This window comes from Netta rufina (assembly GCF_964035555.1).
Source record: "Netta rufina genome assembly, chromosome: 21".
NCBI lineage: Eukaryota > Metazoa > Chordata > Aves > Anseriformes > Anatidae > Netta > Netta rufina.
Window position 1 is genome coordinate 7,053,697 of NC_140145.1, and position 24,725 is coordinate 7,078,421.

The following is a 24,725-nucleotide window of genomic DNA, read 5'->3' on the forward strand; positions in this document are numbered from 1 at the left end:
AGACGTGATTTCAGGCTCTGGATCCGGAGTACCGGAGGCAGATGGAAAATCCTGCGGGAAAGCAGCTACGGAGCATGCTCAGACACAGCTTCGCATACTCCATACTTGGCCCCTGCGCTCGGTTTTCTGTCCAAAAATATGCAAATTGCCTAGTCCGCATTATGGACTAATGGGCTGGAATCGGCCAGTTTAGGAAATTAACTCTTTTTTGCGTGGCGGGGGTAGAGCCGAGCTGTTCCTGAAGGAGGAGGGAGGTGAGTTTGGGAGCTCTGGGGCAGGTAAGCTGCTCCAGGCCTGCCCAGCCTCACCGAGCTTTGCCTGTTTCAGCCAGGAAAAAGGCAGCAAAATGTGTGTGCCGTGCAAAACGGGATAGCAGGGCACCCAGCGGGGATGTATCCCGACCACAGCACGCAGCCCAAGCACTAGGTAAAAGCCTTGGTCACCTCCTAGCACCCAGAAGCAAGGAACACCTGCCAGAACCCCCCTCATTGCTGCTTTTCCCCCCCAGCACTCTCAGCATCCAGAGCTGGCTGCCTGTCCTCACCGAGGGAGTCACCGTGTCACCGAGGGTGACAAATCCCCACCAGGCATCCCTGCACAGGGAGCCTCTCCTGGGGGGGAGCTGTGCTTGTGTCAGTGAGCAAGCATGAGTGAGGGGAAAAGGAGCCACAAGGAGCCCAGGGGGGATGCAGACCTCACAAGACAGAGCAGGGGATGGATGCACGTACTGTTTGGGGAGCTCCAGAGAGGTCGGAGGAGGGTTCCAGGTGTCCGGGTGGCCAAGCATCCAGTCCGACCACACCTTGACGCTGGGGAGCAGCTCCTTCAGGTCCTGGGGCAAGGCAGAGACCTTGATGTCATCCTCCTCATCCTCCTGCTCCACCTCCTGTGGCTGAACTGCAAACACAAGATGGGAGAGCTGAGGCAGCGTGCTGCAGCCGGCAGCCAGGCTCAGGCAGTCTCTCCGTCACGGATAAGAACAGGGAAGGGACAACACATCCCAAAATCCCAGCCCTGAAGGTGCAAGGGAAAAGCAAATGGAAAGCAAGGGAAAAGGCAGAGCTGTGGACCAGCCTAGGGGGGGAGCTGGGATGCCTGCAATCTCTTTTATTGAAGGCAGCTGGGTGTCAGTGTGCTGGCCACAGAGGTGTGGGATCCCCGGAGATCCTGAGATCCCAATTTTGGGGTGTTTCCCTACAGCCCCGTGTCTCTCCCTTTCATCCAAACACTTCTGCCTGCACACACGGTGTGCCCTCCTGCCAGGTAAGCCAGCTCCAAGCAGGGCAGAGCTTGGGATGCCGGGGGAGAAACCCTCCGGTTTCTGCCCCAGCAGAGTGGAAGGAGCCTACAAAAAGCAGGGAACGAGGGCCCCAACCCCACCAGGCTCCCTCAGGGCCTGCTGCAGCCCCTTACCTTGCGCCCAGTCCCGCAGCAGGTCTGTGCAGCGCCTCACCAGCAGGGCGAACATGGAGAGCCCCAGGGCCGTGGCCTGCTCCTGGATGACGGAGCGGCAGTCCTCGGAGAGGCACTCTGCGGGACAGAGAGAGAGCTCAGACACCACCTCCTCGCTTCACCTGGGCAGCCGCGTGGTGCGGGATGAGTAAATCCTCGGCTCGCACCTTCCTTGGGCCCCGCTGCTCCATATAAAGGGAAAAAATGTGGTTTTTGGGGCAGCTCTGGTGAAGAGGCCGGGGTCGCGCTGCCCACGGCGTGCCCCGAGGTGCTACCAGCACGGAAGCTGCTGCTTGGAGCCCAGGCCTTCCCCTGGAGGAGGGGGTTTGGGTAAGTGTTAAAAGGGTAATTAGCTGCCTGTTTGATCTCCCTCCCTGCTGGAGCTGTAACCTCAGCAGCTGAGGAGGGGGCTCCTCCCCTCAGTTCAGCAGTCACACAACAGCTTGTCAAGAGCGCTTAATTGCCGCAGTTACTCAAGTAGATGCCACACGACCACAGCTCCTCCAAACAGAGCCGCTCTCGGAGTGAGAGCAAATCCCCTCGGCACATCTACACCCAGCCAGAAACCACTTCTGAGGCTGCTGCGAGCGGCGGGGCGCTGGCTCCAGGGAGCTGCCTGGAGCTGGGCGTGGGTCGCGTTTCGCGAGGTTCGGAGCACTGCTGGCGTGCCAGGCTGCCCACGCCGGGCCAGGAGGGAGATTTGGAGCCTCTCGGGCAGCCCCTGCCCTGAGAATAATCTCTGCTCCTGCTTTGCATCCTCTCCCGAGATGCAGGGGAGCTGCTGCGGGGAGGAGCGGAGCTGTGGTCTATGGGGACGGGAGGTGCCCGGAGGGCTCCTGCCAGCCCCTGCTGCTTGCTCGGTGCAGGATGCAGCACCTTGCTGGCTCTCATGTCACCCGCTGCCAGTTTATGTGTCACCTGCAGCCAGCTCATGTGTCACCCACTGTCAGCTTCATCACCCACTGCCGGCTCCATCACCCTCTGCCGACCAGGGCTCCCACCTCTCACCCCGCAGGCACGGCCGTTACAAGCCAAGGAAGCTTTTCGAGGTCTTCATTTTCATACAGCAAACGCAATCATGTAGGAATCGATTGGGAACCGGTGCCCACACAAGCAAAGTCCCAGAGCTGGGATGGGGAGAAAGCCCCCAGCACAGCCCAGCTCCCAGGCACTGCTACCATCAAGACGAGCACCAGCGGTGTGCAGGCAGCAGGGTTCAGGGCTTTGAGAGAAGGGCAGGAGGATTAAAGCACGAGGGGCAGAAGGATTAAAGCACGGCACCGACCCCGTTCCAGCTGGCACTAGCAAAATGCCTGAGGCCCGGAGAACAAACTTAAAACGGGGTTTTAAGTGTAAATTATTTCAGAGCGATGGGGTGGGGAGGGTTAAAAACCACTAGAAAAAAAAAAGGAAAGACTAAAAAGCACCTAGAAAACACAGGTAGGAAGGGCAGGATCAGCTGCAGACTTCATTTGGCCAGCTCTCAGAGCAGGCAGCGAGCTCAGCACCTGGCAGGGAGACCACCAAGGGTGGCACCGGGAGCCCCCGGCAGCCCAAGCAGGGTGCTCTGCTCCCGGGGCCGGGGCTGAGCCGGTGCCGCAGAGCGCCGCCGGTAGGAAGTGCCGTGCTGCAGGGCCGTCAGCTTTTGGAGGAAACATAAAACTGGAGATGTGACCACTCTGGGACAGTAAATCTCTTTCATGAAGCCTTTCCCACAATTAAGAGTGTTAGTCGCAGCGCTCTGGCCGCGGTCCAGCTCAAGAAATTGCAGTCGTCTTCCCCGCGCTCCCTCCTCCTGTCGCGGTGATGCCGGACTCGCCGCTTCTTCTCCAGGAACGGGGCAGCACCACGGCCACCACGCTGCTACCTGAGTGCCACCGGGTCCCCAGGGCATGGCGTGGGTGCTGTGCTGCCAGGAAAGCCCCAGGCATTTTGGCAGGCTTTGGGCAGGCAGCACCTCAGGGGCTGCGGGCACCGTGCTCCGGGTGACTCGCCGTCCCCCCCAAAGTGCCCTCCAGCTCAGCCTCCTTGTCACCCAGCCCTTAAATCAAACAATTCCACTGCTCCTGGAAGTTCACCCCCTGGCCAGGCTTGTGAGGCTCATTTCACAGAGGCTCGTGCAGCCCAGGAGCCTCCTCGAGTCCTCGCAGGGCAGGGGAAGAGCCCAGGTGAGAGCACGGCCGGTGCTTCTCCCCACCTCCAAAAGTGCCCCGGCGCTGCAGCTCCCAGCCCTGCCAGCAAAGGCTGTGAAGAGCTTAATTCTAGGACAAAAGAGGAGAGCCCCATAAATCAGGAGTCACTTTCTGTGCCTTTTCACCACTCGTCTCGGGAGGCAGGGAGCCACAGCGCGCACTGAGCCGAGAGCTGGGAGCGAGGGCTCCCGACCGTGCGACAAAGGGGACTGGGAGGGGGGCAGACCAAAAACACCCCCAGCTGCCCGTGCAACTGAAATTGCTCAGGGTGAGGGGATGAGCAGAGGGCAGAGAGCTCGTGAAAGTTGTTTTTTTTTTTGCTGAAGGGGGTGTGGGAGCGATGGCTCGCTGCTTTGGAGCCCGTGAAGCGTCGTTACCTCTGGGCTGGGCTGTGCTGCTCGTAAAGCACGATGCATTAGGATGTAAACTTGATGAAACCAGACGTTCTCAGAGGCTTCAGTGGCGCTGAGGTGACTCCTGTCCCTGCAGGCAAACAGCACCAGCACAGCCCGGGGACATCAGCTGCCAGAGAGCCAAGTGCAGGCACAGAGATCCTGAGTGCTCCGGGCAGGGCACAGCCTGTGACTGCCGGATCTGCTTCCCCAGTTGCCCCAGGGTGGTGGCAATGAGGCTCTGCCGTGCCACCAGCAGCCCCAGCAGCGACCCCGTGCAGGAGATCACCGAGCACAGCACCAGGAGTGTCAGCAGGGGCCAATTCCCCCTCCACCTTCCCCCCTACAACCAGGCAAACGCTCCCGTTTGGTATCAAACAGCCCCTGCCACCGGCTCACACCGAGATTAGAAAAAAAAAACCATGGCCCAGCAGGGAGCTGAGCTCCCAAACCCCACCTCCTGGGAGCTTTCCCGAGCTGGCCCCGATTCTCCATCACCTGCAGCACTACATCAGCTGTGCCAGCAGGAGCTTGAAGCGCAGGAAGGGAGCAGGAGGTGTTTTAGGGCAGAGCCATCACCAAACGCTTGGCAGCCCGGAGCAGCAGCCTGGTGTATCTGCGTTACCCCACGTTTCCCAAGCTGAATTTATAAAGCTCTGTTTTCTTGCACCAGGAAAATAAGCGAGAACCCTGCAGCCTGCTGCAAATCCACCAGGGATGGGACTGGGCAGCAGGAGCTGAGCTCTGCCAGCCGTGCAGGCAGGGTTTCCAGCAGCCCGCCTGCCACCAGCCGCTCGTAAGCCCCTTTTTTTCCACTTGGCTCCAACTCCAACCATCGGGAGCTGAAGTTTCCGTGCTGGGTGCCTGTCTCAGCCTGAATTCATCCGGAAATCTTTAGCCCAAACAGTTGGGCTACTCGGGAGAGCGAGGCTAGGAAACAAGATAGTGGCTTACCCTTGTTAGAAAAAAAAACACCACTTACAACCTTTTCCTTGAGCTCATCGAGCAACTGCAAATCCTGGAAAGGGGCTCTGCGATTTTGCTGCAGAATAACCTTTTTAGCAGAGAGTTTTCCTGTCCTACTAGAAATCTGTCCACGCTTGGCCGGGCTAGAAACATCTGAAACACGGCACTTTTTCCATATTCAATAGGAATTAATTTCGGCAGCTAAAACCTTCTACGATTTCACCTCCCCGAGCGTGCTCCATCGTCCTCCTGCTCCTACATCCAGCCACCCTTACACCTGACCTGCGTTACGCACAGCACAGCAGCCGCCCTGCTCCCATCCAGCACACGGGGACCTCCGAAAAACCATCGAGAGGAAGGAGAGGGGACAGGCCAGAAAAAAAAATTTGGAGCTGCTGAGCATCAGGCTGCGAGCACGGAGAAAAAAACGATGGGGAAAAGGGACGGGCTGCTTTTTTTCTGAAGCTCGCCAGAACCCCCCTGCGCTGCAGAAGAGCCCTCCTGTTCCTCTGCACGGAGGAAATGTTGTTTTTGTCTCCAGCTGGGTACCGGCCTGCACCCAGAGCTGTGTTTTGCTACCAGGAGGCAGCTTCCTTTGCGGCAGCGCCCTCTGCGAGCGCCTACCTGGGCTCTTGGCTCCGGGCTGCGAGTTTTGCTCCGGTTCAGCCGGCGGCAGGATCCGACCCGGGCTCTCTGCAGCCATAAATCTACCTGCGGCGCGAGGGGAAGGCTGAGGGGAGAAAGGGGGGAGAGAGCCAGAGAGAGCGGGGATTTTTTTGTACCGGGGAGAACTTTGCGTTGCTCTGAGAACATTATATTCATGGAAAACATAAACCAACTGTCGTCAAAGTCGGCTGAGCTCAGGAAATGGAGCGGCCGGGAGAAGGCTGCCATGTGGCCGGATGTTATGTATTTCTAATTAGTGCTATACATCTTTCAGCAGCGAGTGTCCTTTTGCTGGGAAACACAACGCGCTGCCCTTGTTATTGTAACTGTCAGAGAGTGCTTAAACAGATAATCTCCAGGAAAAGTGATAAACACATCCCCTCTCCCACTAGGGTGGACAAAACAGCGATGCCAAAGCTCTGTCCGGGCAACGCAACCAGCCGCAGGAAATGGGAAGGGGAAAAGAGGCGGCGATGCGAGGGGCAGCCCGGCCGAGGAAGGGGATCTGCAGGAGGAAGCTTCTCACAGCCACCCGAGTGCCATGTGCAGGAGGAAATCCTGCGAGGGACGACCAGGGCAGAGCACCGCGTGGCCCTGGCCGCAGGGGTGCTCGCGGGGACGGGGCAGGAGGGCTGGAGGTGAAGGCTCCCGGCTGCTCCGCTGCAGGTAGAGGTGGAGGAGAGCCCCGACAGCCAGAAGAGATCGCTCTGATTGAGGCCATCGGATCCAGCCAAGGGTCAGGAGGATTGCAGCGAGACGCTTTCCACGCTGGCCTCCCCGTCCTGCCCAACCTGAGCTGCTGCTCGGGGCCGGGAAGCCTGGAGCAGCGCCGGGCCGGCAGCAGGGACGCGCTCTGAGCCCCCAGCTGAGCCCCGGGGAGGCCCTAAAGGACCCCACACGAAGGCAATGGAGCAAACGGGTCTCCAGACAGTGCTGAGGACGACAAAACGGGCTGCCCGGGGGGGGATGCAAGAGGTGGAGGAGCCCGGGGCCGCGGGCGAGCCGTGCCCAAAGCCCGCTGCGTGGTGTGTCAGCGGCTCGGCGGCACAGACGGCTGATTCACCAGCAGGCTGCTGCCCTGCGGGGAAGAAGAGAGGCCGCTCAGCGTTGGGCTGACACCACCTGAAGGCCGTTTTGTTTGCTCTCTTATCGCTCAGCCACGCGGCAGAGTTTTCCCCGTGAGTCACCCTCCGCCAGACGCGGCGCTGGCAGGGCTCCGGGGCTGCCCGGCGGGGCCGGGGCCGTCTGCAGGAAGCGGGCAAGGCCGGCGGTGGAAGGGGAAGACAGAAAGCAGCAGAAGCACGGGGAGGGATGCTCAGGGCTGCAGGGCATTTCCCTGACGCCCCCTCGATGAGGATCTGTGAGTCACGGGCACTCCCAGCTCTCTGCTGGGAACGGCGAGTCACACGCGCACCCGTCTGCCCCCCCAAAGAGCCTGGGAAGCCAGATGCACTCATCCAGCCCTGGCTAATGCCCCGCAGAGATCCTGGGAACGCTGGCTGGTTCTGCTGGGAAGGTGCTCCCCAGCTCTGCATCTGGAGGTGGCGGTCGGGACACGGCCCAGCTGGATGCCACCACCCGCATGCAGCGGGCTGAAACCCTCCCGAAGCGACCTTCGGCTTGCAGCCACCACCTGGAAGCCCCCAAATCCATCTCCCCGCACCCACTTCTCCCCAAAAAGAGGCAGAAAGACCCTGGGGGGGGTCTCAGCTGCAGCACCCAGACCCACATGGCACAGGGGTGCTCCCCCGGCAGCCGGAGCCGCCCAGGAGCCCGCGGCTCCCTCTGCTCCGTGCCGAAACCCCAGCTCGTCCAGGGGAGGGAGGCCTGCGAGGTGAGGAATGCTGGGGGCCTGGGGAGGATGGAGCAGCTCTCCCTGTGGAAGCCATTAGATATTCAACACTTCATTTGTTTCCAGCCGGCCTGGGCTGCAGCGCTGGGCTCGAGGACGGGAGGCTCTTCTCTGACGTAACCAGGAAGCAGCTGCAAAATTAAGGAATCCCTCATGACATCATAAAAAGGGTCGATGGTTTACAGGGGAAGGTATAAAAATTAATGACATATTCCCAACCCGAAGCAGCCAGCCTGCCCGAGAGCCGCAGAGGAAGCCGTGCTGCCCCTGGCACAAAGGGGCTGCCCCGGGCTGCTGCCGGCCCCCTCCGGCTCACCCCAGAGCCACGATTGTCCCCGAACCCCAAAGCCACACTCGGGGATGGAGCCTGGGGTGTGAGAACCACCTCGGGACGTGCTCCTGACCCCCAAAGAGCAGGGCTGCGGGCTCAGCAAGGGAATGGTTTTAGAGGCGGCTGTCACGCGTGCGCAGGGCGGCTCAGGAGTCGCTGACAAAGAACGTTGGTTTGAAATGACTCAGGGAGAGGTGGTTATTTGTTTCCACGGGGAAAGCAGGCACACGTGCCACGTGTGTGCCCCCAAAAAAAACACGTTTCTGCAGCTCTGGAGGACCAAGTGGTCCTGTAAGCCCGGGCAGCAGCACGTGGTCCTGCTCCACTGCACGGCTCAGGTTAGGGCAGAGAGAGTGACATTAGCCTTGAGGACAAGCACAGAGCCATTTCCACTTGAAAAGGGAAAAGGATAGTGGTTTAAAATTAACTGCGGCCTTTTCCAGGAAATATCAGTGGAAAGAAGCAGCCATTTTTAGAACTGTTATTCTCAGAAATTTCCTGAAAAGACCCATCAGTCAAAACACCGACTGAAGCCGTTTCCACTTGCGCCGAGCCGCACTTCGCAGCTCCCTGCGCTCGGGGGGCCTGACCCTGGCGGCGGGGCCGGGAGCCTGGTGTGCCCCCTGCGGCCCCGGTGAGGCTGCAGGAGTCGCTTTTGGACACGCAGCATCACATGGAGTGGCACAGACACCCCTGCTAACCGGGGCTGGTGGCGGATCCGTGTTCACGACAGCTTTTGTTAGCCGTCTCCGCACCAGGATGTGCCATTCCCATGCAGCCAGCTGGGGCTGAAGACACCCACTCACCGGACTGATAAAGCCTGGGGAATCACCAGAAAAAACATTATTTCCCAGCATCGCCTTCAGTAGGGCTGCTCCAAACGGGAGAGCTGACACCAGGACTTTGGGAACGCTCGCCCCGAGGTTCTGCGCAATCCCCGGAGCTCTGCTCCTGCCTGCCAGCAACCAGCAGCAGGGATTTGACCCGTCTGGCAGCTCAAAGGCTGCCACGTCCAAATGTACACGGCTCCTGGCTAGCTCCTGAGAAATTGTGCCCCGCCGAGCTGGCAAGCCAGCTCCTCAGCATATATAGAGAGAGTTCTGGGCCAGCCCGGCACCAGCTGGCTCTTGCTGCAGAGGGAATATTGCTGCAGGATGCACGAGTGGAGTGGGGATGGAGTGGTTTCCAAGGGGAAAGAGCCCGAAGACGAGCAGGGCACGGCACATCTGGGTGGAGCGGGGCACAAGGCAGGGGTACGCCAAAAGAAGAAAAAAAGAGGATGATGGAAACACAGAGAGGCGCGCTGCAGCGGGGCAGGATGATGCAAAATGAAAAATACATTAAAAAAATACCCTGTCCTCAGTCTGCGTGGTCCTCGGGTCCTTCACCCTTTCCCAAACAAGGGAACTCATGGCCGGTGAGGGTGCCCAGCACACGCACTGCCCCGGGAGCCCGGCTCGGTGCACGCAGCAGGCACGGCAAGCTGCTATGAGCATCCCACCCAGCAGCCGCGTGCGCCCGGCCATAATTGTGTCAGATGTTATTTACAGCGGGGGAGGAGGTGTGAACAGGGCTTCCCGAGAGATTTACTCCAGCCCCGAGTGCGCTTTCACCAGGACAATCGCAGCGAACGCGAGGCAGCCTCGCCGCTCCCCCTACCCCGGTGCCGGAGGTGGGCACGGGGTTTTTTTTGGCAGCCGAGGCGAGCGGACAGCCTGCAACTTGCCTTCTGCGGGGCGAGCCTCGTGCCTGGAGCAGAAGCGGAGAGCAAAGTGCCTGCAGACAGGAGCGCTCGCAGCGAGCCGCCTTTGCTGGGGCAGGAGCAGCAAGGTGAGGAGCTTCTGTTTCAACACCTTCACTCGCTGCGCTTCTTTTTACAGCTTCCTGCGGGACCCGGCCTCCAGGCTGTCACTTCGCAAAGCAAACGCCAAAGGTAAAGCAAAACCTGGGCCTGTCACCCCCAGCCACGCTCCTACAAGAAGGGCAGAGCCCCGAGGCCGTGCCTACAGTGAAGCTTACCTAACACTTTCCATTGTCAGACCCTGTTTTTAGTTCCTAACAGCTTCGCCAAACTTTAACCATTTAGGCGGCGATCCCCCATGCCAAAAGCTTTCCTCGAGCGAAATTTATGGGGAAAATTTCATCTGAAGAGGTTCAGCCATTTGCCAGAATGAGGTTAGGGAAAATATATTGTTCTTCTCAAGTTAAAAATGCTTCGGCCGTTTCAGTGAAATCCCCAGCACCTTCACACTTCGGAGCAGGAACCAGAAGTTTGGCAGGGGACGGCTGCGGGCTTTGGGCGTGCCTTCTGCCACCTCACTCCGCCCTTACTTTGCCAAGGGGTGAAAAGCTGAGTGTTAGCAGACAGCTCGCACGTGCCAGCCGGGTTAATCCGCTGGGACGGCCAACGGGAGGGGAAAGCAACCGAGGGAGGACAAAGGAGAGGGAGCAACAGGCAGAAGAAGGGTGCTGGAGCAGCAGGAGCGAGGGGATGCGGTAGCAGCGGGGCTGTAGCCTGCTCTCCGGGACACCAGCCCCAAACCAACACCCAGACGTAACGCCCGGATGGGGCAGACGCCGTCGTGGTTGATCCAAATTTCGGCACCCACCGAGGATCCCAGCTGAGGTCGGCCTGAGCTCGTTTTTCTAAAGATGATGGGAATTGCTTACAAATTACACAGCAATAAAAAAAACGTTAAACGAACACAAAATCGAGCATCCAGAGGTCAGGAATACGAGATTTAGAGCTGTCCGTGCAACTTCGAGTCAACCCCATGGCGCCGACACGCTATAAGGTAGCCCTAACGACGTAGCATTTTCTCCCCCTTCGAGGTGCCAATTTCAGCTGTCACAAAACAAGTGGTCCCCAAAAAACCTCTTCCTCACGTGCTGAAACACGCACGTGCTCAGTAAGGCTGGGGATTGCCGAAAACAGCCGTGTTTTGGGGACAAAGGGGGCTCGAGCAGCTTCTGTCTTCGCCTCGGTCCCGCTCCTCCAGGGGGACCCAGGATCATTTGAACCACACCGCGCTGATATGGCCGGGACCTGCACGTCCCTCGCTTGCTGCCTGGCCCCGGTGACACTTTGGGGATCAGATCTGCAGGCAAGGGGCAAACACAGCCACGACTGCAGCTAGTTCGAGCTCTGCTTTGGAAACGAATGAATACAGCCCAGGAAGGACCGTGTATTTAGGGTACCTCCATCTCCTCTGCCTCGAGGTGAGCGTTCCAAACCTAGAAAACCCGTTAGCTCCCCAATATCTCAGCTGCTCTCTGTAGGCTTTAGAGATACCGTGCCGAAAGGCACCCAGAAGGGAGATGCTTTGAGACAGAAGCCAGGGAGCTTCTGCGATCCAATTATCCGGACCCGAACTGTCCAGCTCTCCCTGCGCATCGCGAAGCACTGAGGATAGCGATAACACTTCATCAGTGACTTCTCTGGGAAACTCCCATGGGCAGGAAAAGGAATTTTACAAGCGAAAGGAGAAAAGCAAAACGGAGCATGGGATCTTTTTGCCACGTTATCATCCCCTCTATCGCAGGAGCTCTTATCTGCATCACGGCACACCTCGAGCGAGTGAAGTGCTGCAGGATGCGAGCTCTGAGGCTCGCCCTGCTCCGAGGAGCCCCCTGGCAATGGGGCACGCACGCGGCCACGGCCAGTCCCTGGTGGTGAACGGGGGCCACGTGCTTCTCCTGTGGAAATTTGGAAGAAAAAAAAAAAAAAAAATCAGCCCAGAGCAGTGCCACGCAAAGGAAGGTTCTCAGGTGTCGAGTGAGCAATTCCCTACTGGAAGGACTGAAACCACAGGCACAAACCCACAGCACACAGGGAAACTGTTCCAGGAAGTCTAACATCCGAGCCCCGATATTAGAAAATATGATCTCAGCGCTCCAACAACGCGCACCCAGCCGGAGCCTCGGGTCCCCAACCACCGCGCCGACTGCAGCGTGTGCGCACACGGATGATTGAGCCCCCTGCCACCGGGCTCAGCCCGGAGCAACTAAAAAGCTTTAACCTTCTACGGTCGCTAACAAGCGTAAGGCGTAACGCTTTGATGCCAAATTCCTCTTTTCTCCCGTGACTTGAGATGGGATTGGCATGACCGTGAAGCTCCCCGCAGCTACCGTTGCTGCGGCGCTCCCGACGCCGCCGTCTGCGGGGAGAAGCAGCCCCGAGCTCGCCGGGCTCTGCCCCGGGCACCCCGGCACCCCTCCGAGTTGCCGGGCCAGCGCCGCCCCGTTTCCTGCAGAGATTTGAAAACCTGTTGCAGTTCCAAAGCGAGCTTCGATTTCACTGTGACCAGCAGCTCGGAGACTCGTAGTTACTATACAGCCGAATAAAATATTTTTTCATAAATTTAACGCCAGCATGTCTGTGTTTGGAAACTTTGAAAATCCATGTTGTATGGTTTACTGCACTGGAAAAGGTGCCAGCAGAGTTTCAAAGGAAGGGAAGTGTATAACTGTTTCCTTTCAAATGCATTTTCCAATGGGATCCATTGAGGGAAAAGGCTGGAACTAACTAAAACATTATTAAAAACTGTTATGAAAAGAGACAGAGAGATGGAAAAAGATAGACAAAAAGTCCAATACACAGCCGAGAGGGAGGGAGGGAGACAGGCAGCGAGAAAGGGGATACGGGCAGAAAGACACTTTGGGTGGGGAAAACGGGGCGAGACGGGGAGTTTTATCTGGCAGGCACCGTCCGTGGTTTCATATTGTTGCAGATCAATTGATCGGGACTTCAAGTGCTGCTGGCCCAGTGGCACAAGGCGAACCACAGAGTTGGCTGCAGGCGCGGCGCTCGCGAACTGCTGACCTTCAGTTTTCAAACCAAAAATATTCCTCGGGAAACAGTCACACCGGGTTCCAGGCCGGGCTGCCAAGCGCAAACAAGCACTACTAACCTGAAGCAACGCCCCGAGCCCTTACCCCGAGCAACAACCAGGACTAGTAACCTGAAGTAACTCCCGGCTCCGGTTCCACCGGCGTTACCCCGGCGTGACATGTGCGCAGGGGCTCGGCTCGGCCGCCCGCACTGAGTGGAGCGGGTCGCTCGCCAATCGCTGACACACGCCGGTCGCGAGGAGATGCAGGCATCGTCCCAGACACGCCGCCGACGGGCAGCCCCCTCTCCGCACCGACCCGCTAGGAACACCACTAGAGCCACCCCTAGAAATACCCGAAGGATTGGGGCCGTGCGGCGCAGCCAGCCCGGGTCCCAAACCTCTACCCGAAGTCGAGGCACAGCCCTGGGTTTGCTGCCTTAAAATTTAAAAGGGGAATGAAAGGGGCTGGAAAAGCACCTTTGGTGGAACACCCGGTGCCCCCCGACACGGGGAGGGGGCCGGATCCCCACGGCCCTGCCAGGCTTCAAAGAGCCAGGCTGGGGCGGGCAGAGCTGGGCGCGAGCCTGCAGAGCTCCAGGCCCGCGGTGCTGTGGGGTGCAGTAACCGTGGGCTGTAGCGCACATGTCGAGGGATGAGGGGAAAAAAATAAACAGACAGACAAAAGAATGAGGATGCTCTGCCAATTCCAATTGTGCAGCTTTTCTTTTAAATGCTTATCAAGCTGAGAAAGAGCAGAGTTCTTGGAAAACAAGGTTTCCTTTCTTCCCATGCCAGTGTCAAACACCCTCAAGGACGGGTACGGCACAGGCGCTCGCTGCCTGCCGCCCTCCCGCAGCCGCCGTCCCGCGTCCCGTCCCGTCCCAGCCACCCCTGGAAGGGCTCACGAGCAACAAACAGCCCCGGCGTTTCTGGTAAAAAGATCGCTGTGCTTTATTTTTTTTTTTTTTTTTTATATGAATCTCCAATCTGGCTGGGTTCAAATTATGGCCAATTACCCACCGACACTTCTCGCTAATAAAATAAATTTTTTACGGGCCCTAATTACTGCTTTCGCTGAACTGCTCTACAGGAAGCCGGAGCGCTGCGGCTCTCCAGACGGCAGCAGACGGCGAAGAGAGGCACCCGCGAGAGGAGCAGCGAGTGACTCAGAGGAGACGAGAGCTGGAAGAGGGGGAGAGCTCCTGGCTGGAGCTGCACCGGTTCCCAGTGCCCCGCGCACGGGGCCCGTTGTGGTGTCCCCCCCCCTCCCCAAGGCACGGCACCCCGCTACCTGTGACGCAAGGCTGGCCTCGGGGCCGGTACCGTGGGCGTGAACGGGCGGTGAAACTGTATTTGGAAAGGGGATGACATTGTTATTTGGAAGCGGGTCGAAATTGTTATTTGGAAAGGGGATGAAATTGTTATTTGGAAACGGCCGCACGGGTCGCGTGTGGCAGGGAGCCGTGGCTCCGCGCTGCGCCTCCCCGCGGGGCTGCGTGCCCGGGGGGGATCAGCCCCCGCAGCGGGGGGACCCCGAGCAGGGAGGAAGGGAGGGAAGGCACCACCCCAGCTCGGCTCCCACCTTCGGCTCTCTGTTACAGCTACAGTTAATTGAAAGAGACAGCAGCGTAGGCCAAACCAGCAGAAATGTACAAATTCCTCCGCAAAACGTGAAGCGTCCGGGCTCCAACAGCCCGCTCCCAGCTCCTCCGTGCGCACGCTCCCGCTCGCCCAGCGCGGCCCCGGAGGACTTCCTGAGAATGAAAAACGAGCAGGAACCCCGGAGGTGACTGCAACACGCAGCCCGGCCCTCCCTCCCGGCTCGAGAGCTCGGCGGCACGGACGGCGGGGCCGGGGAACGCCGGGGGACGCAGCGGGAGAAGCGCCGGGCGCAGCGCGCTGCAGCCCCCGCGGCCCCGGGGCTGCTGGAGTCTCTCAAAGCAGGGCTGCCACGCAGGTATCCGGGCTGGGCCGGGGAGCCACGGCTCTGCTAGATTGATTAATTTTTTTCTTTCTTAAGCGGGATTACTTTAATTTTCGAGGCCTAATGGAGTCCAGCTGCGCCGGGGGAGGCGAGGCTGCAGTAGTACAAAGGCTGAGCTTTCCACGCTGGTGCAAAGTCGTACACCAGGCACCGCGCACACGCGCGCGCACACACACACACACAAAGACCTATAAAAAGGATGCACTGCAGCGGGATATTTTTAGTCCTGACAATACGGCACTAAAAATACGACTTTGCTAATACATCACTACAGAACTATTCCCAGTGTCCATTCAGGAACGGTTTTAAAACATTTATTTTTGTTTCCTTTTGCAATGGTCAGAGAGGAGGGAGAAAATAGAAACTCATTGATAAGAGGAAACGAGAGAGACATGAAAAATTGAAAACTACCTAAAAGCTCATGGAGAGGTTTATTTTATTAGTTCTTAATAAATATCTTGCAGATTTCCTCAGGAAATACACCAGATCACATGTAAAATAGTTTGGTACTGATGTCAACTGTGTCAGCATATGAAATCTATTAGGGTGAAGCCACAGCAGGGTGATCAGCGTGCTGAAAAACTGCACGGCACTGAGGCGAGGGGGGGCGGGGGGAATCTCACGGCCCTTCCAAATTCTTCGAGAGGTAAAAAAGTCAGCCAAGACGCAGAGAGAGAGAAAAAAAAGATCCCACATCCTGCTTTGCGCTGCCAGCAATGTGAAGTGCCCAGAGATTAATTCTATGTCTGGCCTGGAAATGTGACTTTAAAGCATGGAGGGAGCGGGGAGGAGGAGGAGGAGGAGAGAGGAACGAGAAGGCCAGGCTAACGGGGACTGGCACCGTGCCACCGACCCCCCTCACCCCCCCCCCCCCCCTCCCCTCCGTCCCCCCTCTTCCCCTCCCCGAGCCATGTTTCAACGTAGACAGCAGTAAACCCCAGCAGACAGCAGCTCCGCGCGCGCTGCCAGGGCCTCGCACCAGCTGCAGCGCGTCTCCAGCCCCGCGCGCAGCCCCGCTGCAGATGGGCCCGCGAGCGGCCGCTTCCGCCGCGCCTGCCTTGAAAGCCCCCGGCACATGTGGCGGCTCTGCGCTGCTCCGCTGCTCCCCGAGGCGAGCCGGGAGCGCCCGGGGGGGCCCCCCCGGTGTCGGCACCGAGAGTGAGGTTTCGGCAGCCCCTCGGTTTCCCCGGGTCTGGCTATGAAGGGTTGGTGCCGTTCCCAAGGCGCCTTCGGCAGCCGGCGCCTCCTCTGCGGGGTTGTGCCGGGGGAGCGGGCGGAGAAGCACCAAGAGTTCATGGAGGCAGGGTGAGGAGTTGGGGCGGGGGTTTTACGCCGCCGGGGGTATGGAATGAGGGACCCTAGTGCACTCTGGAGGCCTGTGCCAGCCGCAGGACGCGTGCCAAGGGCAGGAGGGATGGCTACGAGTGTCCTCGGCATGCTGCCTGCCAGCTGGCCCCATGGCCACGTTACCAGCAGCCACCACACGCCGCACCCATCAGTGCCAAACACGGCCCTTTGCTACCTGAAGCACCTCAAATCAGTGCTGCCACTCACCTGGGGTTAAACGGCCCCGCTCCCTCCTGTCCTGGCTGCGAGGCGGGGCGAGCATCCCGTTAGCCAGGGCGAGTCCCGAAGGCTGGGTGTAAGTACAGCCAGCACCCTGCTGCCAAGAGCCCGCTCTACGGGCACACGGGGTCAAGGGAAGGCACTAATCAGGGAAAATCAAAGGTCTCCATACACAAACCTGCACTGGGGCCACCTTCTAGCCACAGACACACGTGTGGGAGAGGCAGGAGAGGAGCCCACGGCCCCCGCTGGGAGGTGATGAACCTCACCGAGCTGCCAGGTTGCAGCTGAACCCGCACAGGGCACGGGCACGGGGCAGGCAGCCCTCCTTGCCTCCACCTGGCAGGCAATAAAACAGCCCCACAAGCTCAATCAAGAGTTTTACAACTTCACAAAGCGCCATAATTAGGCTAATTATCCAGCGTTCTCTCAGAGAATTAAATAGAAATACCGTAATTGACTCGGCGTTGCTTAGAAGCACGAGGAAATCAAAGGCGCAGCGCACATTAAAGAGGCAGAAACATCTCTTTAAAAGTGAGAGGATTTCCTGTCACGGTACGAACATCTGAAGCCTCCCCGAGCCGCTGCACCTGGGGTGACCCCGCTCCCGCTCCCTCGCACCCCTCGCGCTGCACACACCAAAGCAGAGGCGAGGCAGAGCCCCAGGACAGCCGCGTCAGGCACCTCCCTTCTCGCCTCGCAGCAGGAGGACGGCCGGACACTGCGTGCCAGCACTCCATTTCCTGCCTCTCCTTTCATACGGCAGCGCTGCCTCTTCCCACTTGCCGAAAAAAAACCAGGGGCCGAGTCTCGGCACGGGCAGAGCGAGCCCAGGCCCCGGTGGCACCGCAGCCAGCGAGCCCCTCCGAGCCTCCCCGGCCCTGCTGCGACTTGCCGTGGGGCTGCAGAAGCTTGGCGGGGAAGGAGACTCGGGCTTTGTGCTTACAAAGCGTTTCTCTCCCTTTGTTGCCCTGAAACGAGATCTCCCGGTGTCACCCTGAGACCCCGGTGTCACCCTGCGTTTGGTGGAACCGCTCCAGGAGCGGGCAGAAGCCCCCGGGGCGTTCAGCTGACGCCGCTCCCCGGGGAATTCGCACCACGCTCGGGGCTGGAGGGCAGGACTGGAGAGTCTGACACACCGGCAGGCGCTCGGTCTCACTGGAAACCTTCCCCTTCCCTGCCACAAAAGCCTCGCTCGAGCTCTTGCCTCCGAAGCCGACGGGGCTAGGTTTCAGAAACCTGAACTGCGAGTGGAAATTCCCTGCCGCGCGCCGCGCGGTGCAGCTCCTGCTGGCACTGGTGGCAGGGGGGAAAAAAAAAAATCACGTGGGCCCCGCACACACGGCTCGCTGAGGAGTCTTGCATCAGAGGGCAGAAGCCAGCAGCCAGGAAAATAACTCCAATTACGGTAAATAAATCCCCAAATATGTGACAATTTGCCTTTTAAACAGGAAACAGAGGGGAATAAGCAAAGGAAGACTTTGGTCTAAACATTGCTGCCACCAGCCTCAAGAGCCCAAGAGCGAGGCTCTGAAGACACGTCTGGGCCAAGAGCGTTTTACCTGGGCTTTTCTGATGTGTTTCAAAGGCTGAGACAGCTTCCTTCCCCCGAAGGAAAGGCGCCTGCAGTTCCCGGCAGCTGTGCCAACCTCCAGCTCTCCGAGCACTCGGAGGAGCAGCCCTGGAGGGACAGCTACCACCCTCCGGACACGTGCGTGACCCTCGCGGGGCTCCGTGTGAGCGCCAGCCCGGCGCGGCGCAGGAAGCGTGCGCTGCGCGGTCACGCACACCCGCACCGCGTCGGCGCTGCTCTCCCCGCTCACGTGGAGAAGCCCAGGCATGGCCAGGAACACCCGTGGGCAGCTGAAGGAGGGTGAAAGCCCTGTGCGCACACGCACGGAGCTCTCCGTACCTGTGCTCTCTCCAGAGACTCCACGGGAGCACGGGGAGGCCGATGGAGACCGGGCCTGGGTGCTCCTCCTCTGGGTTTCCTCCTCCCCTGCTTCACGCTCGGACCTGAGGGAAATGAGAAGAGCAGCGCCACGACGGGAGGGGAAGGATGAATTTAACGAGCGGTTCCTCCAGGCTGAAAGGCCTCGGGAGGCATTCTGCCTTAACAACACCTCGCTGACGCCAGGGCCAGGCAGTCTGGCAGGGAAATGGCACGCCGGGGCTGCCAGGTGCACGCTCGACACCTCGGGACAGAGGCTTCAGCCCGCGCTTGCTGCACGACGAGCCCTCAGAAAGCCAATTACACAACCTCCTTTGCACCAAAACCGAGGCCCCAGGCAGGTGGAGAGCCCTCGGGCTCCCACCGGGCACCGGCTCCAGCAGCTCAGCCCCCAGCAGTCCCCCCAGTGCCGTGGGGACAGAGGTGCCAGCTCCACGGGGCCGGCTGCCCCCCGGTGAAGCACCCATTTGCCACGCGAGGAGGCAAACTATGAGAAAATGAGTCAGTTCTGCTCCCCAGACAGGGGAAGATCAAGTTGCTGCTTCTGCTATCTGCAGCCTGAGGTTTGTTACGCTTTGTTTTGTGCCTAATTTTAAAACTCCACCAAACCAAGGCAGCCGTCCACAGCACTGCTTTATTTTTAAACTCCCTCAGATGCGCCGGGCTCCCTTGTGATCGACTCCCAGCACCTCCTGCCTGCTCCAACCTGCGCGATGTGGTTAGAGCCTCAAGAGAAGCCATTGAGATGTGGCTGCAGCAGCAGAGCGCTACGGGCTTCCGCCGAGCCTTTTTCTGACGCTGCAGCGAGCTCTGAGCAAAGCCAGGCTCCAGCCATCGGAAACCAAACCAGAACCATGAAGATGGTCAGAGACGAGGCCCGGTTCTGCCGCCGAGGGCAGACACCACCAGCTTCTGCAACGTCCCCGGGGATATTTTAAGGGTTTACGCTTTAGCTCGGAAGCCCGAGCAGCTGCGGTCAGCAAAGCGAAACGCGCTCCGCTCCGAGCGGGGCCGTGCGTGGTGGCAGGACAGGAGTGGAGCAGCCGCGTGTGAGAAGCACAGGCTGATTTTTTGGGGGCCTTTGGGGTCGATGCATCCCCTAAAGCCAGGCCGGGGTGCTGAAGGTACATGGCAGGAGAAGGAAGGGAATCCTGTGCCTGCCAGAAGCTGCAGGTGATGCCCGCCGACCTGGGGATCCTTCTCACGTCTACCAAAAAGATTTAGGCGAGATCAACGTCAGGTTTTCTACCAGGCCGGGCCGTGCACGGCACCGAACCCTTGCAAAAACTGCAGTTAGGGGATGCTCAAACACGGATCGACAGCTCCGTGTTAGCCAGGCAGCTTTTACTCAACGCTGCTGCGATGGCACCAGTGGCTCTGCACCGAAGCCGCAGCGGGGAGCGGCACGCAACCCTCCCTCACTTCATCAGCCCTTACAGCTCCCCTCGCCAACCTTGTTTAAGACAGCCAAGCCGACCTTGTTTTCCCCCAGCAGGGCTGTGAGCAAAGCCCAGCCCGACCCCGGCCACCTCCACAAACCCTCCCCGTGCACTCCGGCAGCGGGAGCGCCGCCCTAGCCCCAAAACAGCCCCAAAACAGCCCCAAAACAGGCTCCGGGCTCTGCCGAAAACCCCCTCCGGGCAGCAGGGCCGGCTGCCTGCTCGCTCCTCAGCCAGAACCTCGCCGTGCCTCCGCGCCCCGACTCTGCTCGGCCCCGGGGGACTCGGCTTCACCGCCGGCATGTGCTGAGGATGCACATATGGCTTCCCCCGTCCCCCCCTTCCTTCCCCTCTTCCACCTAAGCCCGACCTCCCTAACAAACTCCACGCAGAGCAACGCGCCGGGGCCCGCGAGTGCCAGAAGGCATCCAGGTGCTGCAGCCCTGATGCTTCACACCCGCGGCCAGGCAAATTTGCTGGGATTTCCGGGAAGCGTCTCTAGGGTGCCCCGCGCTGCGCCCCCACTTTGCTGCGCGCTTGTTAGGAATGCGGCCCCGTCGGGGGGGGGGGAAATAAAAAAAAATAAAAAAAGGGGGGGGAGAGGGGAAGTTATTCTGGTGGTGGCCTATGAATAACATCCAGTGATTTATAGGAAGTATAATCCAATAATACAGTAAAATAAAACAGTGTGTCTGAGATGGGTTTGATTCCAGGAATTATAAAACAAATTATTAAAGAGAGAGAGAAAGAAAAAAAAAAAAAAAAAAAAGCAAAAAAAAAAAAAAAGCCTCAGAGAGGCCAGATCGGAGTAAATTGGGCACAGATGGGCTGGGAGGGGGTTTCTCCCTCTCCCCTCACCGAGATGCCCCTGCCGCAAGCACGGCTTCAATTAGGCCTTTCAGAAACCAGAGTTTTATTTCCCCAAATTACAGAATTAAAAAAAAATTAAAATTCTTGGAGTGTTTGTGGTCGGGATAAAGGGATCCAAAGCTCCTCTGCAACTTGATTGTGCAGATGGCTACCAAACTGTTAAAAGGGCCACCCCGTGAAAGGGCCCGCCCCAGCTGGAGCTCAGGATAGCCCCAAAACCTCGGCGGTCACCAACCTCCGGCACCAGAGCGCTCCGGCGACTGCGCACCCACGTTTCTGTGCCTCCTTCCCACGGGTGGGCACCCTCACCGCCCCGGTTCGAGGTCCTGAAGCAGCTTTTTCACACCTCCAATCTCCTGCCACGAGGCAGCCAGCTCGGGCAGCCCTCGCCGCGTGTCCCCGCGGACGACGGGGAGGTCGGGCTCACCGGGAGGAACGCGCTGCTCGGTGCTGCACCGCGGGGGGAACATTTCATGCATTTCATGTGGGAATTCTTCGGCTTCCTCTGTCAGAGAGAACAACAGCCCCGAGCCATCTCCCGGGGTCTTCCCAGCGCTGCCTGGCTGCTCGCAGGCGGCTGTGACCAGCTCTGCTCCGGTGGGATGCACGCGGCTCCGGCGCTCACGTAGCCGGCACCTGCATGGGAGGAGGCCGTGAAACGCCACGTGCTGGTCACAGCTGGGTGCAGCTGGCTCTGAAAAGGGTTTAAACACCCCGCTGCACCCCAAAAAGGCAGCCCGTCGAGCAAGGGGACATCTTGCAAAGGCAGATTTAGGAGAGGGGTAGCCGCAAGCGACGAGGGATGCGTAGGGGACGTTACTGCAGACAGGGTGATGGAGGGAACCGCTGCCAGGACAAAGGAAAATGAGCAAAAAGCAAAGAGCAGAGAGAAGCTGCTGCCCACAAGTCTCCAAGCTCCTGTGCTGCCTGCTGCTCCACTGAAAATCGGGACAGACCGAGCGTAATGCGCGGAGAACGGGGGAAGCTGATACCAAGCAAAGGGCCGGGAAGGTGTGAGGCATGAAGTCCAAGGAAGAAGAGAAGTGTTTACTTTGAGTGTTTGCTTGTTAATGCTTCCTGTTTTCCAGTTCCCAAACCGGTGCTCAGAACCGTGTGCCAACTCTACATCAAATTGTGCCCGAATTCCCCACGCCACCAGCGCTTTGCCCACCCCCCCACCCCCCGGCTGCCAGCAGCACCCCCGGATCCCAGCATCAGGAACTCATCAGCAACCAGACCCGGGGCGAGCCCGCGAGTTTCTCAGGAGCAGCTGCGGCTCCGGAGACCTGGAAATACAGGGGAGGAGAGGGAGGGAAGCGCACGCCCCACGAGATATCTCCCCCCAGACAGCAGGGGAAGAAGAGGCTCTCAGACAGACCTCCCTCGCTGGCCCCAGACCCCCAGGATCTCCTCCTGCTACTGCGAGCTCGCAGCGCAAGGTCAGGCAGGCAACGCGCGCCGGGAAGGCCACAGCCACGCTCCCATCCCAGATTCGCGGGAGGATTTCGGTAGGAGGGGAGCTGCGGGTCCAACTGCAGAGCTCCATCCAGCTCCGGAGAGGCCAAGCCCCGACTGCAGCGAGCGCCGCGAGCGCCTCCCCACCCAGGCTCCCTGGAAGGGCAGGGGGGAGCTGCCCCGTGCCCTCCTCGCCGCCCACACGCTGGGCTCGGCCCCCTCGCACCCGTTCCTGCTGCTGCCCGGCGAGCTGACTCATGTGCTGGGAAACGGGAGCCCCAACCCGCACCTTCCCGACAGCCGTGCCCTGCTGCCCGCTCCGCTCGCTCCCCGGCCCGCAGCAACCCACACAGCGGGGCAGGAGCCAACACCCTTCTCCCTCCCTCCGTGCTGGGCACTCGGTAATAATTCAGCAAGCTTCCCTGCTCGTTTTTTCAACTCCAGGCTCTTCGCTTTCTTTTTTTTTTTTTTTTTTTTTTTCCCCTCTCTTCCGCACCCAGCTCCCAGCACTTCTCAGTATCACGGCGTCGGCACCGAGCCCAAGCTGGGCTCTGCCAGCACTCAGCGCACGAGCGCTCGGAGACCACCGGAGCATTTGCGCTGACAACAGAATTTGCTTTGCCAACAATATTCTCAGCGATGGTTTAGGGTCACCGGAGCAAGGAGCCCTCGGGGAAACCCTTTAAGGGCACGAAGCCTCGGATGGCAGCCGCCGTGCCATCGGACCTGCAGGCATTTCATCACCACCACCACCTGCTCGGCGCGAGAGGTCCGCAGGTCCCCAGCGGGAACGAGTTTTGCTTTGTCTCTCGAGATCAGCAAGCTGGGAGCAGCTGGCAACTGCTCACCCGGGAGGCAGGAAACTCCGAGAATACTTATTTTTCACATGAGATAAAAAGTGCTCCCTTTCTGTCACTCACTCACTCACATCCACAGCTCGGCTGCGGATGGAAGAGCCGAGCCCAGTGGTCTGAGAGCTGGGATCGCTTCCAGCTCTGCCACGGGGGCTTGCTGAGAAGCCCAGACAGATTTCTTCCTCTCTTTACCACCCGCTCCTGTCTGCAGCACAGACACAGCTATTAATATACCTACCGGGGGGCTGCACGGAGGCATTGCTCATAATCGTAAAGCACTTTGCAGCTCAAACATAAACACGCCGTCGCCGGTTGGCACCCGGCAGGAAGGAGGGCAAGTCCTCGTAAGAAGGCTGCTGGCTCACCCAGGGCTTCCCCCGCCTGAGGAAGGTGCCAGCGAGGCAGGCCGGGCACCCAGCACGGGGATCTGCACGTCCCAAGCCCTCCTGCTGCTGCCAGCTCGCTCCACGCGCTGACCTCAGCCCCCAGGCAGCGGTCTGACGAGTGGCCAAGTGGCTCACGAGGGTGAAACCTTCCAGCAGCAGCTCCGTGGGGCTCCGCCGGCTCGCCCACGAGCTGGCTTTGCCTGAAGGCCATCAGCTGGAGGCTTCCATCTTTAAGATCCAGCTCCTAAGCGTGCCCAACGCTGCCTCCTCCCAGCTGGGGAGCGTGGCCCTGCTCCCAAACGCGTGGCGCGGGCTGAGCCAGGCACCTGCTGCTGTGCAGGGACGAACGCGGCCCCTGGAGGCACAGTTCCAAGCCCAGAGGAAGGGATTCTGCTTTGGTGCCATCGCAGCACAAACCCAACAACAGCAGGGACCACACAGAGCCCCCTGGGTGCGTGGGTGACGCTGGATGTGCTTCATCCATCCTTACCGTGGGGCGCAGCCTCCAGCCCAGCAGCTGGAGGATGCATGGATGCAGCCAGAGGCAAACCTCCCAGATCCTTCCAGCCCTCTGGGTGCCAGCGTGGGCACTGAGCAGGGCCCAGGCTCGCTGCGGGGAAGGCAGAGCCAAAAAACCAAGCCCTCTGTCTGTGCCTGCTGACTCAGGCTCCAGGGAGATGCAACACCTCCTCACTGCACCGTGTTACGCACCTCGAGGCCTTTCTGTACAGGCCAGGGCTCTTCTGCTGTCCCTGCACACGCTGACACCCTCAGGCATCCACTCCGGCTCCCCAAAAGATGCAGAATTCCCCCCACAACCCTCCTCTGGGAGCAGCTCGACCCTACGCAGAGCGGCCGCTCCCCAGCCCCGGCTCCCTCCGAGCAGCACGCGGTACCTTTGGGCTGGGAGTTGTACACCGCAAACATGTTGATGGCCACGAGCTGGAGCATGCGGGTGCTGCCGATGGGAGGGGGGCTGTGCTGCAGCAGGACCTGGAACTCCCTCAGGACCTCTTCGGCCACCGCAGGGAACGTCTCCATCCTGCGAGAAGAGAGAGAGAGAGGCTGGAGAGCGCAGGCTATGCCCCCGGGGCGGGTGGCACAGCTCCCTCCGTGCCGCTTTCCCCAAGGAACGGGGATCAACCCCGAGCTCTCGGGGGGCTGCCTCCCATCCCAGAGCCGCGGGGAATCCTCGCCTCGCAGCGAAGGGGCAGGCGGTGCGAGGGAGACAGCCGAAGCCTTCCTCGGAGAGGGCAGCGAGGGATTGCTCTGTAACCGACAGGCAGCATTCCTTTGGCAGGAACACGCGGCCTTTCTGAGTCATTTCTGACCAACCATTTTTTTCTCCTGACTTCTACCAAGCCGGGAGGGGTGCCAAGAGGCTCGCTTGGACCAGGAGAGGCCCACGGGACAGAAACCTAGGCTGCAGAGAGCTGCACACGCTGGTGCCACATTGCGGATGTGGCAGCTCCAGTGCCTTGAACCCCGGCCAGAGCACGCTCCCTCCAGTGCCTGTCCCCGAGCTCCTGCGCCAGTG

The 24,725-nt window shown here is 59.7% G+C and overlaps 1 protein-coding gene across 2 annotated transcripts in view; it reads right to left on the reverse strand.

Annotated features, from left to right (window-relative positions):
* The window catches only part of SMG6 (SMG6 nonsense mediated mRNA decay factor), a 105,067-nt gene that overhangs the window by 53,732 nt on the left and 26,610 nt on the right, over positions 1-24,725 (reverse strand). For both annotated transcript variants that reach the window (XM_084299723.1, XM_084299722.1), the window contains exons 10-12: positions 24,085-24,230; positions 1,414-1,530; positions 729-897 (exon numbers count right to left, since the gene is read on the reverse strand). In XM_084299723.1, the coding sequence (XP_084155849.1) occupies positions 729-897; positions 1,414-1,530; positions 24,085-24,230 (432 nt within the window). The remainder of the gene's footprint in view (positions 1-728; positions 898-1,413; positions 1,531-24,084; positions 24,231-24,725) is intronic.